The sequence below is a fragment of the Myodes glareolus genome, chromosome 9 (assembly GCF_982192425.1).
Source record: "Myodes glareolus chromosome 9, mMyoGla1.1, whole genome shotgun sequence".
NCBI classification, from domain to species: domain Eukaryota; kingdom Metazoa; phylum Chordata; class Mammalia; order Rodentia; family Cricetidae; genus Myodes; species Myodes glareolus.
In genome coordinates this window covers 61461448-61477037 of record NC_142034.1, presented here as the reverse complement: position 1 = coordinate 61477037, position 15590 = coordinate 61461448, and the positions used below count along the sequence as shown (strand labels likewise).

At 43.1% G+C, this 15590-nt stretch overlaps 1 protein-coding gene across 1 annotated transcript; it reads right to left on the bottom strand.

Moving 5' to 3' along the window:
- Positions 1-1077: 1077 nt before the first annotated feature.
- On the bottom strand, positions 1078-14967 carry Znf624 (zinc finger protein 624). Its single transcript, XM_048448236.3, has 3 exons — positions 14889-14967; positions 4729-4824; positions 1078-3192 (listed from the first exon to the last, which is right to left on the bottom strand). Exons 2-3 carry the CDS (start codon positions 4799-4801, stop codon positions 1283-1285), a joined length of 1983 nt encoding a protein of 660 aa, XP_048304193.1. The 5' UTR covers positions 4802-4824; positions 14889-14967; the 3' UTR covers positions 1078-1282.
- Positions 14968-15590: the final 623 nt, after the last annotated feature.

Genomic DNA, 15590 nt, shown 5'->3' with positions numbered 1-15590 from the left:
GGTATGATAACTCTGGAACAACCACCAACTTTTTAGAGACTATTTCTTCATTCATCTCTCTCAGAAATTCATAGAAGTACCACTATCACATGTAGTTTTATAAAACAATGCTATATTCAAATTTTTCTATGTTTATAGTCTCTTCACCCTGTAATCCTTTCTCCTTTTCTGCCTTCCCTCAGGTAGCTAATATTTATAGCCTGACGTACTTTCTTCTATATCTGTCTTCACGAAAAGCTAGTTACTCTTGTAAGTGCATGGTACTGGTGATAATTAAATCATATGTATATACATTTGTTATAACAAGCAATTACTCATAAAAATTGGGGTAATTCTGAAATTAGCATATCTATATAACTCATCTTAAAAGTTACCCAGGCTGTTCCAAAATATGGATACATCAACATTTATCTATTTTCCTATTAATTGGCATTTTCTAGTTGTGACTTTTCTGCCCTAAAAAACAATACTTCAACAAAGATCCTTATTTGTACTCTTACACTTGAGGATGCTTATTTCAATGGAGCAGATTCCCAAGCAAGCATGGGTAATTTAAATGCTATGCAACCACTGGGTTGCTGGCAGAAACATAAGCAACACAACTTTTAAGTAAGAGTACATGGTTTCCCAAAACCCTACCCTCAATGAAAGGTTAAATTTTTCCAACTCTATAAAGTAGAAGTTTCAGTTTATTAGTTTAAATTTGAATTTCCCTGAATACTAAGTAGGTTAAAATCTTTTCATGGGCTCATAGTCATTTTGAGTCTCATTCAACAGATATTCAGTCTAGATTTACATTTAAAGACTTAAACATAAATACTAAATTATCAAAAAATGTCAAACAAATTTAGATTATGTATAATTTAGGCACCAAAGATAGGCTTTCAAATAAAAAAATCAAGAACCTAAGATGAAAAATTTCACTGTAAAAATGAAAACATTGTGACTTTAGTATATAGGAGTTTAAAGACAAATATTAAATTAAGAGAAACATTTGTTACATATGTGGCAAAGAATATAGAAAAATATACAAAGCATTTAAGAAAAGACAAACCCATAGAAAAACAGGCAGAAATATATAAAGACAATTAACTTTAATTTGTTGATTGAGTAAAGTATGAACTATGGATGAAGGTTTTCATTTGTCTACTTTTAATCTCATTTGAATTATTTCTAAGAATATAACTAAATTCTTCTAACATCCATATTTAGAGTTTTTAATTTAGTGTACAGGAGCTAATTAATTTCTACTGATAAGTTCCCTAAAGTTCTTAAATACAGCTCACAGGATTCTGTGATTGAACACTGTATTGGCTGAGTCCCTCTCTGATGGAGTTTCTGCTGCACGGGGAGGCTTGAGCTGCTCCCGAAGGCTTTCCCAGTCATTACACTTGTAGGGCTTTTCTCCGGTGTGCGTTCTCAGGTGCGCAGTCAAGTCTGAGCTAGGTCTAAAGGCCTTTTTGCATCCCTCACATCTACAAGGCCTTTCCCCAGTGTGGATTCTCTGATGCACAGTCAGCCGCGATGTATTTGTGAAGGCTCTATCACATTCCTTACCTTTGCAGGGCTTCTCCCCAGCGTGCCTTCTCTGATGCACAATAAGGTAGGATTTGGTCCGGAAGAACTTCCCACAGTCGTAACACTTACAGGGCTTCACTCCGGTGTGAATTTTCTGATGCTCCCTGAGATTTGTCATTTTGGAGAACGTTCTCTCACAGTTAGTGCATTTGTTCGGCTTCTCCCCAGTATGAACCCTCTGACGCACGGTCAGGTGCGACTGTATCCCGAAAGACTCCCCGCACTCATTACACAGGTAAGGTTTCTCGTCAGTGTGAACAGGCTGGTGTATAAGGAGCGATGGAGACCGCGTGAAGACCTTTTCACACTCGCTGCATTCATAGGGTTTCTCTCCTGCGTGCACCCTGTGGTGGACAGTGAGGTAGAAAAAGTTAATAAATGCTCTTCCACACTCGTGGCATTTATAGGGCTTCTTCCCTGTATGGATTCTCTGGTGCTCTGTGAGATTTGCTATCTGGCTGAAGGCTTTCCCACACTCACTACATGCAGACGGTCTTTCCCCAGCGTGAGTTCTGGTGTGCAAGACGAGGCTTGAATTGCTCATATAGGCCTGCCCACATTCGTTACATGGAAAGGGTTTCTCTCCGGTGTGGGCTCTTTGATGGACATTAAAAATTGTGGTATTCTTGAAAGATTTTCCACACTCACTGCACTTGTATGGCTTCTCCTCAGTGTGGATCTTCTGATGGACACTAAGATAGGATTTATTTCTGAAGGCTTTCCCACAATCATCACATTTGTAGACCTTCTCATGGTTGTGCGTTTGCTGGTGTCGTGCAAGTTTGGATTTATCGCTAAATGCCTTCCCACACTGGAAGCACGTACGGGCTTTCTCTCCAGTTTGCATTCTTTGATGCTGATTAAGGCGGGCACACTGGCTAAAGGATTTTCCACAGACATTACACTGGTAAGGTTTCTCCCTAGTATGAGTCCTCTGATGTACCATCAGTGATGAAGAAGCAATGAAGGTTTTTCCACACTCACTACATTTATAGGGCTTTTCTCCAGTGTGGACTTTTTGATGCTGACTTAGATATGAGAGCTGGCTAAACATCTTCCCACATTCATTGCATTCAAAAGGCTTTTCTTTAGTGTGAGTTCTCTGATGTTGGGTGAGCAGTGGCTTACAACAGAAGGCCTTCTCACATCTGTTACATTTACAGGGTTTTTCTTTAGTACCGGATTTTTTTGTCAAAATAAATTCTAAAGTCTGCCTTATGGTTTTATGGTCTTCTGTATCCTTGCAAATCATCTTCCCCAAATGGGTATCTGTAATCAAATCTAAATTCTCTGTGAAATTTTTCTCATGTATTTGGCATTTTCTGCTCAGTTCTTCTGCGATAATTCCTGGTTCTGGAAAAGGAGCAGATCCAAGTCTAATACCCCTTTGAGCAGCAACAGTTTTCTTCTCTGCTGTGAGTCTCTGGCTCAGATGACTCTTCGGAATGTTCTGGAGTCTTAATATGCTGTTATTCCATTTCCTAAACCTTCCCACTCTGGAGCTCCATGGGCCATTCTCTGTCAGTTTCTTTACAATGATCTTCTGTGACAAATCTTTTTCAAAAACATTCTCTGATAGTGTAGCATCCTTAGTTGAAGAATTGGTTTCCAAGTCTGAGGGAAAGAAGAAAAATAAATCAAATTGCTTTTATTTCCTAAACTGGGGAACTCTCACTAAACAGGATTTTAAAAAAAGTAAAAATTGGGCATATAGTGAACATATAGTTTCACTCTTTGATATTTAACTTTATTTTCTAGGAAAAAATAGAAAGTAGAACTGACGAGAGGGTGGAGTTGAATAAAGGACCAAAATAATGAAATGTTTGTATATATGCATGTGTATATATATGTATGAGACATGTATCTCAAATTGGCCTCAAAGTATGGAGCCAAAGATGACCTTGAATCTTCCTGCCTCAACTTCCAGAATGCTGGGCTGATAGCCATGCACCACTACATCTAGGTTATATGTTGTTGGGGATTGAACCCAGGGATTCATGCATGCTAGGTATGTACTCTACCATCTGAGGTACAAATTATACCCCGATAATTTTTCTATTAAAAATCATTCAGGAGGAGGGCCAGAGATAAGGCATTTCATGACATGAACATCCGATTTTATGGTATTATCTTTATATGTTGCCAATTATTCACCTGAGTGGACACTGTTCCGACCCCTCAGGACTCTAATATCTCCCCACAGTGACCTCCCCTGGCCACTCTATTTTAAGGAGATTGTGTGTGTGTGTGTGTGTGTGTGTGTGTGTGTGTTGAGTGCCATCCTCACATGCTCTCCACCTTTTTTTTTTTGAGCCAGTCTCTCACTGAACCTGGAGCTCACTGATTTGAACAGACAAGCTGGCCAGCTAGTCCTAGGAATCCTCCTGTGTCCAGCTGGCCGCACTGGGATTACGAGCACACACTGTTTGGAGCCACCTCCCCATCCACTAGGGATGACAGCCTCCTTCTCATCACTGCTGTTCTTTCACATCCCATCCACCTCACAGCTATGAGGCATCACCATGGCTACTTGTCCACTATCTAGTTGTTGAACTAAATGTTTATAAAGACATCTTATTCATTTTTGTTGCCTTAGTATCTAACCTAATTCATAGTACTCAGGTGGATAATAAATATTAAATATTATTTTGATTCCAGCTGATTCCTTGTTTAAATTCTCAATTAGTTAAGAACCCAGAGAAGGATAAAGTGAGCCTTGTTGAGGACCCTGCAGGTGAAGAACACATAAATCGTCAGCTCAGCTCAGAAGGGATCCGGGGTGGCCCTTACCGCATTTTCAGAAGAGAAAAGGCACATCAGATGCTGGTGAGATAATGAAAGGCGGAAAAGGCACAAAGTTGACTGAAGGAGCAGAGAGGGGTACGCTATGGGATGTCTTCACACAGAGGAATAACTGTGAAAATTGTGCTCCCAAGAAAATAGGGTTGGATAGGGTTGGACAGAATCAAAAGCAGAGAAGGGAGGAGTTGGAGAAAGCGCAGAGTGAGGGGAGGTGATGGACACAGGCTGAGGAAGGGACTGGGAATGTTTCCCTTGAGAAAGCTTTGGGAAAATAGTTCACATCTTTGTTCGTATCCTCCAATGACTGTTACTGGAAATGAACCCATCTTCCTGGTTACATTAACTTACCTTCATAGGAAGTTCTTGAAGTTTCTCTCACCACTGCCCATGAACCTTTCCCATTTTCCAAATGAGATATCATGTCTGGTTTACAAACTACAAGCCCTGGTCAGAGGGAAAAACGAGAAGATTATTGGAGCTATAAACAAATACTGATAAATTCAGTCTCAGTGTTTAGCCTCTGCCTGGGGTGCTCATTATAGGAAGTTCCATCATCCAATACAGTCACCAGCAAGGTTCAGAGTACGTGACAAAGGATACTTTACCATTAATGCCTATAGAGTGATCACCTGCCAAATTTAGGGCTGCCACTACCAACAGAAACCTCCAATGGATGCTGCCAGCTCTAGGCTTCCATACCTCTCCAAGCATTCCCTGTGAACTTCCAATGAGCTGGAAATATAAGGACAGACCCAGAGGCAGTAAGGCACTTGCTCTTAATACCCTTCACAAATGATGGTAGATATCACCTTCACCGGGCTGTGTAACCTCAGAACTCTGAAGGGACACAGGAAAGGAACACTCAGTCACTGCCTAGAACCCTCGGCCTCCGTGGGCACCACCAAGCCCTGCAGCTGGAGTGCAAGTGATGGATGACCTCTTCACTCATTTACTTAGGGCTGAGATTAGGGCCCCTAATGTCCAGTCAGCATCTTCTTTCACACTGTTTGAAATGGTGACAAACACTCATAATGGAGAAAGATAACTGGATATTTTAAAAGTTTTTAAACAATAAGCCTATCAAAATAAAAACCTCGTAATAATAGGGCCGTTAGATACTGCATGCATCTCTTTCTTTCATATGGGGACTAGATCTATTTCTTAGAATTTATCTGTCGCCGGGTGGTGGTGGTGCACGCCTTTAATCCCAGCACCCTGGAGGCACAGGCAGGTAGATCTCTGAGAGTTCGAGGTCATTCTGGTCTACAAGAGCTAGTTCCAGGACAGGCTCCAAAGCTACAGCAAAAACCTGTCTTGAAAAGACAAAAACAAAACAAAAGATGCATCTGTCTTGTGCAAGAATTATTATTTGACTATTTCCAAAATCTGTGAATACCATCTGTTTTCTACAATGGGAAAGTCAGTCCAGGTCTGGGTAGACAGCCCAGCTGTGAAGTGTTGTCTTGAAAGCTGAGTTTGATCTGACACTCACAGAGAAAATGCTGGTGTGGTAGCACACACTTCAGTCCCAGTGCTGGGGGAAAGGAGGATCCTGGTGCTCACTATCCAGACACTGAAGCATTAGTTGGTGAGCTTCATGCCAACAAGAGACCCTGTTTCTCTTGGGGCTGGAAAGATGGCTCAGGCTCAGCAGTTAAGAGCACACACTGCTCTTTAGAGGACTGAGTTGGTTCTCAGCACCTACATTGGGTAGCAGCCACCTACACCTCTAGCTCCAGGTCTGAAACCCTTTTCTGGGCCCTGTGAGGAAATGCGCTCACTTGCAAGTAACCCCACACAGACATGCAAGTATATATATAATTGAGAGAGAGAGAGAGAGAGACAGAGAGAGACAGAGAAAGAGACAGAGAGACAGAGAGAGACAGAGAGAGCCCCAGTCCCTAGGGAGCTGGATAGAATTCCTGAGGATGACACCCAAGACCCAAGGTTTACCTTCTGGCCTCTACATGCACCCATATTTTCATGTGCACCTGAACACATGTACACACATAAAATAATTTTAAAAATAAAAAAATTTAAAAGAAAATTCAGTACAGTGTTGGAGGTGGGTACTAGTAGGGATGAGTATGTTTCAGTTATTATTCAAGGAATATTTCAGAAATATTCATTCATAACACTGTTTTCTTCCAAACCTGAGAGACTACATCTTTATAAGGGCTTAATTTTGATGAATGTCATTAAATTTTACATATTTTCTAGCAGTGCTTATCCATTTTACATTTTCAGCCATTGTTTAAAATCTGGGTAATAAAAACATTTCACGAGAAAATGTTATCCTAGCTATGTTCTCTTTGAGTCTTCACCTAAAAAACTAACAATACCCAGCTTCCAGAAAACGGGTGACAGTGTGAGCCACAGCTCAGGTGACAGGAAGGGTGGGAGTGATCCAGGACGTGTCACTACACGGAGCTGAATCTGCCCACGTACAGCACTTTGGTGTCCATTCATGCTTTCCTTCAACAAGTCCATATGCACTACAGAGTCTGACGACAAAGATTAATAATCACGAGTACAGGTTCGTACAGATCGTCACGTGGACAATTCTATACTTGCTCATATTACTTTTCTTCTGAATTGCCAGTCACTTCGCAGGGACTGGTATAATACAGTTTTCACCACGTTAATACTCCTCCCATACACACTTAAGGACGCACACACCTTCAGGGAAACATGAAGGTATCCAGTTTTCTCACCCTTGCATCCCCTTCTCACGGCAGCATTTTCTCTATGGAAGCTGACTCCCAAATTCCACCTGTGAATTATACCTAAATCTACTGATCCTCATGAGTTTCCATAACGAACTTAGACAGCATCAATATTCCACTCCTTTCCTTATACAGCATCCGTCTTTTAATATACTATTTGCCTAAACACATTATATAACTTTATTGTTTTCTCTTAATGAGACTGTAGCGCCTGACGGCCAAGCACTGTCTTACACACCTTTCTATGTCATTTACTAAGCTTGAGAGCATCTTAATGGGTAGAAAATAGAGATCACTAAGCATGGGCAGGAGAACCTGTGAAGTTAGGGGAACACACATATCTGTGCATGTGTGTGTGTGCATGTATATATACCCCCCAATTTCCTTGTCAATTGAAGACTATGCCATCCTACTACCTTAAAAATCAATTTCCTGTAAGACATTCCAAAATAAAATTTCAAGACTGGTATAATATTTAAAAATAACCCAGAATTTTTGAAAGACCAGGTATCCTGGTACTTTATCTCATATGTAGAGTTGAAGCGGCCCTGTAGGTGTCCAGGTAGGGCAGCAAACCGCATAGAGGTGAGACTGGAACTGCTCCGATTGGCTCTGCCAACCTGGATCAGACGTGGGGCATCTGATGCCAGATGGTTCATTAGCATATTTCAAACAGTATAATTTGGGAGTGGTTTCCATTCACCCCAATTCCAGGTGCACTCCCCCAAATGAGAGTATCAAAGATTTAAAAATGCCTGGATTGCTGACATAACTTTAAAGAGATTCATTTGACAATCCTAAATGCTTTTAAGTAAAAAAGTTTAAAAATAATTAAAACATTAAACATTTAACTAGAGAGAAAAAATAATTAAGCAACCACAAGAGGAAGAAATATTTTTTTTTTAAAAAAAACCAGTGAATAAGTCCAAAAGCTAATTCTCTAAATAATGAACTATACCAGCCACTGGCCTGTTCAAACAAAAAGGAAAAGGAGCCAATAAACCAAACAGACAGAAGTGAGCTGTAATAAATAAGTGCTGTAAAACTGTCAATAAAAAAATAAAAATTTTCAAAGAACAACTTGTGTTCAATGAAATTTCTCTAAAGTATGGGTTAGTGAAATGGCCCAGCGGGAAATGGGGCTAGCCGCCAAGCCTAATGAATCAGAACTAATGTTGGATGGACAGGACCAACTCCCACAAGGTGCCCTCCGACCTCCACACATGCTCTATGGCATGCATGTGCCCTCTGCCATAAATATGTTTAAAAATAATTAAAAGTTCTCTAAGGCTGACTCAAAGAGCGAAAATAAGTGGCCAGTGCGAAATCACCTCGCAGCATCTGTTCCCCCTTGTAACCACAGGAGCTACCCGGCTACGCAGTGTCCAGCCTCGGGGGAGGCGGGGTGGGTGGAAGCCACACCGTGTTAAAGATTCTACAAGGTTGGTGGACAAATACAAACTTTGGTGATTCTGGAGAACTAGAATGTTGCTGGTCTGGGGCCAAACTGTCGTGGACTGTCTTTAGCACTCGCAACAGCTACTCGGCCTACCTGAGTTAGCGTCTACCCTGTAACTGTTAGGTAAATCCTTTTATAATAAATAAACTTTTCTTTCATCTACTGCACAATTATCAGCAGACTTAAGGAGAAACCTCACAACCCCCCACCCAACAAAACAAAACAAAACAAAACAAAACAAAACAAAACAAAACAAAAAAGGAAGGATGTAGGCTCTGACTGGGAACTTCAGCACCTCGGACCAGCCCAGTACGACCTAATCAATAACACTTTATTCCAGGATCGTGCCAGGGAACAAGTGGCTTAAAAAGCGATCATCTTAAATGCCTTAAAATCATTTTACGTGAGGAATCAGAGCAGCTCTCAGCCCAAGCCCAGCTCCCGTGCGGCCGGCCTTGGACTAACCGCTCTCCACTCGCACGCGGGTCCACGCGAGTGCGCTGCTCTGGCGCGTGGCAGGGTTGGCGTCCTGGTGGAGCCGCAGTCCCCGTGCTCTCAGCCCTTCGCCAAGCGTTCAGGCTCCCCGGGAGGCCGTTGCTGGAGACTGCAGCACCCGGCCTCGGTGGCTACGGGCCCAGCACGCTCGCCTCTGGGATCGGCGGGTCCGCCAGGCTAGATCCGGGTCGGCCGCTCCCGGCACACCGCCCCAGCCCAGCTCCCAGGAAGGGCGCGCGCACCGGGTCCGCACGGGGCAGGTAGTACCTGGCGGCCTCTCGGTGGACTGCAGAGGGCGCTCGCACCGAGGGAACTCGCACAGCAACGGCTCCTCACGGCCGCCCGCGTCGGGCAGGCAAATGCGCCTGCGCAACCCTCGGCCTACAGCACCCAGAATCCCCTTTGCTCCTCCTAGAGTTTAGGAACAGTTATCAACCCTCGAGGCTATCTAAGAATTCAATCGTCTTGGAAATTTTGCATCTAGCGTCTATGGCCGTGTCACTCACTAGCACTAGGTACCTTAAGATCTTTCCCTCAGGTCACTTCTGTGGAGCTAAGGAAAGCCACCCGGAGAACAGAGAGGCCACCTATAACTTTAAGCAGCAGAAGATGGCAGAGCTGGTGAATGTCCAAGCTTTTGTTTGACTTGGAGTTTCTGGATCGAAAAGATTGGCGACACCTACCTACACTGTAATTTCTGGTTCTGTAACCTTCCCGAAAGGAATGAAAATATGCTAAAGGGGCCTGGTGCCAGCCAGTGTGGAAACTTGTGTCCCGGAAAGAGATATCGCACAGTTCTGACAACATACCAGTCCACGCTCTACAGCAGACTGCCTGGACCCTAGAAAGGTGACAGACAGGACCACACCTTGACCAAGACTGCCCTCTGTTTAAACCTAAACCTCAGGCCGGGGCTGTGAAGATGATCTTGGGGTGGAGGTCTCATTGAACTTCTGTTCCTTTTGTGGTCACACTGTGTGTGTATGCTGTGGGGATGTCACTAGACCTCTTTATTTGTCCTCAGTGTGACCGCATTGAATAGGTCCCAGTGGCCTTCCCCCACCGCAGTTTCAAATGGGACTGGCTGGAACCAGAGACCTCTGAGAATTTCATCTTTCTATTCACCATAGCCGCGCAACAACCCATTCCATAAGTAGTCATTCGAATTTTTATTATTTAATCTTCAGTCTGGCATACAAAAATCTCATGATGGTTTTGCTTTTGTTGGCATATTGTGATTAGGTTTTAGGCTTGTTTTCCGTTTCCCTACGCGGTCTACTATATAGGTTTCACTCACATGTCATGTACTCTATTTCTAGGTCTTCTTTCTCTCATACTTATTTTCTCCTTTAAAAAAAAAACTAATTTATAACCTTCTGTAGCTCAGATAGGTCCAGAAATCTGTCCAAAGGCATCCAAGCTTCCCCTCCTAGCTACACTTCCCACCTTTTTTTAAGCAGATGACCCTCACCCACCCTCCTTTTTCATAGGTTCTGTCAGTGGAAACATTCGTGGGACTTTGTTATGGCAGAGTTGAAGTGCGTAGTTCAGACAATAGCTCCTCAGTACAGACTCTCAGGTCGGCTGGTGCAAGAACACACAGCTGCAGGGTGTCACCACTATGCAATGCTGTACTAGCCAGTTAATGACAGTGGCCCCTTTAGCTTCATAACTGTTGAAGGGTAGACAGTTGAGTTTGTTGAGGGGTAGACAGTGAGTGGAGCATACTCAGAGCTTAGTTAGTGATTAGGGGCAGGGGCATAGAAGAAGAATCTCATTCTGAAGGCATAAAAATATTTTCAAAAGAATCATACTAATATCGTAAGTTAGGAAAAGAGGTGCCAATCCAGATTCTGGGGCATTAAAGACACCGAATGGAAAAGCCCAGAAAGGAAGCTTCTCTCGTCATCTTACAACTCAGACACTGAATATGTCAGACAAAGTCAATTTCAAATGGCAAGAGAGAAACATTAAATCACATATAAAGGCAGACCCATCAGAGTAGCAGTAGACTGGTCAATAAAAATTTTAAAAGCCTGGAAGGATATTTTTCAGGTTCTCAAAGACAACTGCAAACCAGAAAAGCTATCTGCCATACTGAAGGAGTAGCAAAAGCTTTTCATGGTAAAAATAGGTTGACGTCCTTATAACCATTAAATCATATTTCCAGAAGAAACTTTGACATCCTTCAGACTGCCGAGAAAAACAAATCCATCCATGGGGGTCACAGGAAAGATTAAACATGGTAGAATAATAACTAAGCAAGAGAAGAGGAAGAAAAAGCCAATCATCACAAAGTTAAGAAATGGCAGGGACCAATGCACATCTTTTAGCAATGATTCTGAATATCAATGGTCTGAGTTTCACAGCTCAAAGATGGACTGGAGACTGGGTCAGAAAGCAGGAACCATGCATTTGTTGATTCTAATAAACCTATCTCACCATAAAAGAGGTAGATTTCCTTCGTGTGGAAGGATGGGAAAAGATATTCCACGTACATGAACTGAGAAATAAGTGGAGCAATTGTTCTAAAATCTGCCAAAACAGACTTCAAATCAAAATTGTGAGAAGAGGTAAAGGTCACCTCATACTGATTAAGGACAGTCCATCAAGGAGACATTGCTATGCTAAACCTATCTGCCACAAACACTGCGCCCAGCTTCATGAAATAGATAACAGAGGTAAAGTCGAAGATTAGCAAGAGCAATAGGTGACTACAGTACCCCACTCTCAAAAACTGACAAACTACCCAGACAGAAAACAGAGAAATATTGGAATTTAGTGACATCATAGATCAACTGAACCTAACAGACATCTATGGAACATTCCATCCAAATACCTCAGAATATACATTTTTTTCACAGCTCATAATGATATGTATATGATAGATCATATACATCCAAAGACACACATTGGAACAAAGATAACCTCTCCAACAATTGGTGTTGGGAAAACTGCATCTCTACTTGTAGCAGCATGGTGGGCTCATGTTTACCAGAGATCCAAGAGGTAGATTCATCAAGGACCTTGGACATAGTATGAGGCTTCATTGGCTTTGTTAAGGCATGTGGTAGGATGTATGATCTTTATACTGTAGGATGGGCTTTGGTGGATCTAAGTGATCTATGCTGACTTCTAAAGTGGACTTACAAAAACCGTAAAACAATTTAGAAGAGATAAGAGAAGGGCAACCTTCTATGTAGCAACCTTCTAAGTAGCAACCTTCTATGTAGCAAGATTTGGGTCACCTTGGCATTCCTAGGGGAAACCCAGAAAGCCCAATGATGTGCTTGTGAGCTTCTGGAGGTTTTAAAGCCTGAGAAGTTCACAGGGGACATAACTGATAAAACAATACAAATTTAAAAAAGAAAAGGTTAATCAGGTCCTAGGGGTGGGTACTGGGGGTATGTGGTCTGACTTTTCTTTAGGCCGCCAGCTCACAAATATTGACACAGAGACTTATTATTAAGTATGAAAGTTTAACCTTTAGCTTAGGCTTGTTTTCAACTAGCTCTTACAACTCAAGTTAGCCCACTTATATTAATCTATGTACTGCCACGTGGCATTGCCTTTCTTCCGTCTTGTACTTCCTGCTTCCTCTCTGTCTCTGGCTGGCAACGCGGCCTTTCTTCTTCCCTGTGTTTCTCTCTGTGTCCAGAAGTCCCGCCCATACCTCCTGCCTAGCTATTGGCCATTCAGCTTTTTTATCTTTCCGATCACAGCGCTACATCTTCACACTGTGTACAGATATCCCCCAGTAGGGGTGGGGATTAGTGGGCTGTTCTGAGATCCTTTCAGCAGCTAGATGTGCTCAACAGAGAGGTGAGAGCCATGGTGCTAGTCTGGAGCCTGGCACGCCTAAGGAAGTGGCTCCCTGGCAGGCAAGCTGGCTGGAGCGCAGCCCTTATTCAACAAGACCAACTCAGAGACTGACTGGGGAGGGAAGTGCACAGTGAGCCCACAGAAATTATAGCTGATAAGGATGCAGCCAGGTGGATAAAAGGAAAATATCCGTGGATCAAAGAGCGCCAGATGAGGAGGTAATATTCGCCAATTGTGTCGCTGTACCTGACATTGCTCTTTCGACGGAACAACTGAGAAAAGCGACGGGATATTTCTATACTGTAAGCCCCTCAAGGCACAGGAGTGGCCAGGCCCCTCCCCCCAGGACCTCTAACTGCCAGGTTCCACACACAGAATACTCTAACTGCCCTAACTGCCAGACCCTGCCCCCATCCTACAGAGTGACAAGCCCAATCTATGGACATGAAATCCCACCAGTCTCCACTCTGGAGACTCCACCCCCTTGCCCAGAAACTCTCTGTCAGTTTGCTGCTGTTTATCACCCAAGCAGAGGCAGCCACCCTCCTGGGTTTTCCCCTCCCAATAAATCTCTTGTGCGAGGTTTGTTATGCGGTGTAACTTTGTGGTATTTCTTGGCTCCCGGCGGCCAGGTCCCTTTCCACTGGAACTGTAATGCTTACACACACTGCACTGGATCTTGCTGATGTTTCTTTTTCAGTATCTCTGTAGCTAAGATCAACTGACACTGATGTGGATTATGGTGAGCCTGCAGAGATGCTGCCAACTCTCTATAAATAGGTTTCTTTCCGTAATGCTAACCCCTGAGCATCTTAGAGATGTAAAAACATCGGGAGAAGCAGTGAAGACAGCAGATGAAAGTTTAAATGACAGCGCCCTGCAGGAACAGAAGTACTTCTGAGACTCATAAAAATGGTTGGGTAACAATGCAGTATCAGAAGTGGACGACCCCAGAAGGAGTTCTTGGCCAAAGAGACTGTCTCCCAGCAGCAGTTACTGTGATAAAACACAACCAAAAGAAACCAGTGGAAGAGTTAAAATATTTTGTCTTACATTTGCGGAGAGAGATTCTATAATGGAGAGGAAAGTAGGGTAGAAGGGAGCTAGAGCCCAAAGCTGGCTGATTACGAGAGTGAAGAGGAAGTGGGGAAAGGCTAAATCTCTCAAAGCCCACCCCACATTCTGAAAGTGCCTTAATCTCCCCAGAGAGCCCTTGCTGAGTCTCATGGTTTTTGTTTTTTACATTTTGCACAACTGTTGGAGGGTACATGTATTCCAGGTCCCCCTTTCCTGTTGTTGGATGTGTGAGTCACCCTGGTGGGTTCACCTGGATTAGTGTGCATCAGAAAAGCCGACTGTCACAGTAACTGTCGGTTTGACTGGGGTCCCAGTGTAACACTATGCTCTTGTTCTGTGTCCCTTATAAGGTCTGGAGACAGGAAACCCAGTTGCCCAAAATATAGTTTACAGTTTGCTTTTTCTTTCTTCTTTTTTCCTGAGCTAGGAATATCAGTGTTTAAAAACTGAGTGACAGGGGAATGTGGGAGGGAGTAAAAGTTGAGAATGAGGAGAGTACTTCCATGGGGTTGGTGGAAAGAAATAACAGGGAGGATATTGTTTATTAGCCTTGGAGAGGACAGAGCCTTTTCTTGGAGGACACAAGTTAAACACTTAAGGAGCAAAAGCATGCATGCTGAGAAAAGAACGGAAAATGTAAAACGGTATATACAAAATGAAAACATGAAAATTAAGTTTTTAAGGACAGGTATTGCACCGTATGCCTTAGAATACATCCAGATGGATCTCTGGGAGTTCAAGGCCAGTCCAGTTGGACACCCTGTCAGAAACATACATATGTGTGTACACACAAATGAAATAGAAGGTATTATGGATTTAGTCGATGCTTCATCATTGGAGAGTGCTCTGACTGTATGTTAAAAGTGTTAGTTTGTGTGTCAGGATACATATAAAGTTCTGCAGCAAACTTCCAAAGACCCAAATAGTACCTTCCTGCTAAGGCCAGAGTGAGAGATGCTGAGACTCTCTTAGCTTGACTCTTCCACCTCACTTCTGCTGCCACGCCCATAGTTTGTTTAGCTTGTGCTCTGTTGCTTGGATCCAGTGCTGTTCCACATTCCACATTCCGCTGCTTTCCTTTTCCAGGGTGCGGAGAGAGCTTTTGTTCCACGGGCAATATTGGGAGTGGGAGGATGATGAATAGGGCCAGTCTCTCAATTCTAGGGTTCCTTACCTCTCTAGAGCTGTGTCCGGAGATTCCCTAGTTGTTCTTTGGTGGTGGACCCAGCTGGGCTAAGGGCAGCTCTTCTAGGCCTCGGTGAGTTAAGGGGAGTGTGAGCTTCGGAAATCTCTCCATTTCAGATTCCCAGGCCTGCTCAGCACTTGGTGGAAATTTGTTCTTTCGCAGTTCATGACATTGATGTGGCTCTCTCTAGAATGGCTTCTCATTTGTACAGGAAGATATGGAAAACTTTCCCATAATCCCTGCTATTGAGGGCTTCTTTCCAGTATGAATTCATTGATGTTTGGTAAGTTCTGATGTCTGACTTAATCATTTGCAACATGCATGACATACAAAGGCTTCTAGTATGGGTTTTCAGAGGTTGGTTAAGATGGCCATATTCACAGATAATCTATGCATCTCTTTGGCACAAATTCCCTGAAGAAAAAGGAAGAACTTAGAAAACTAT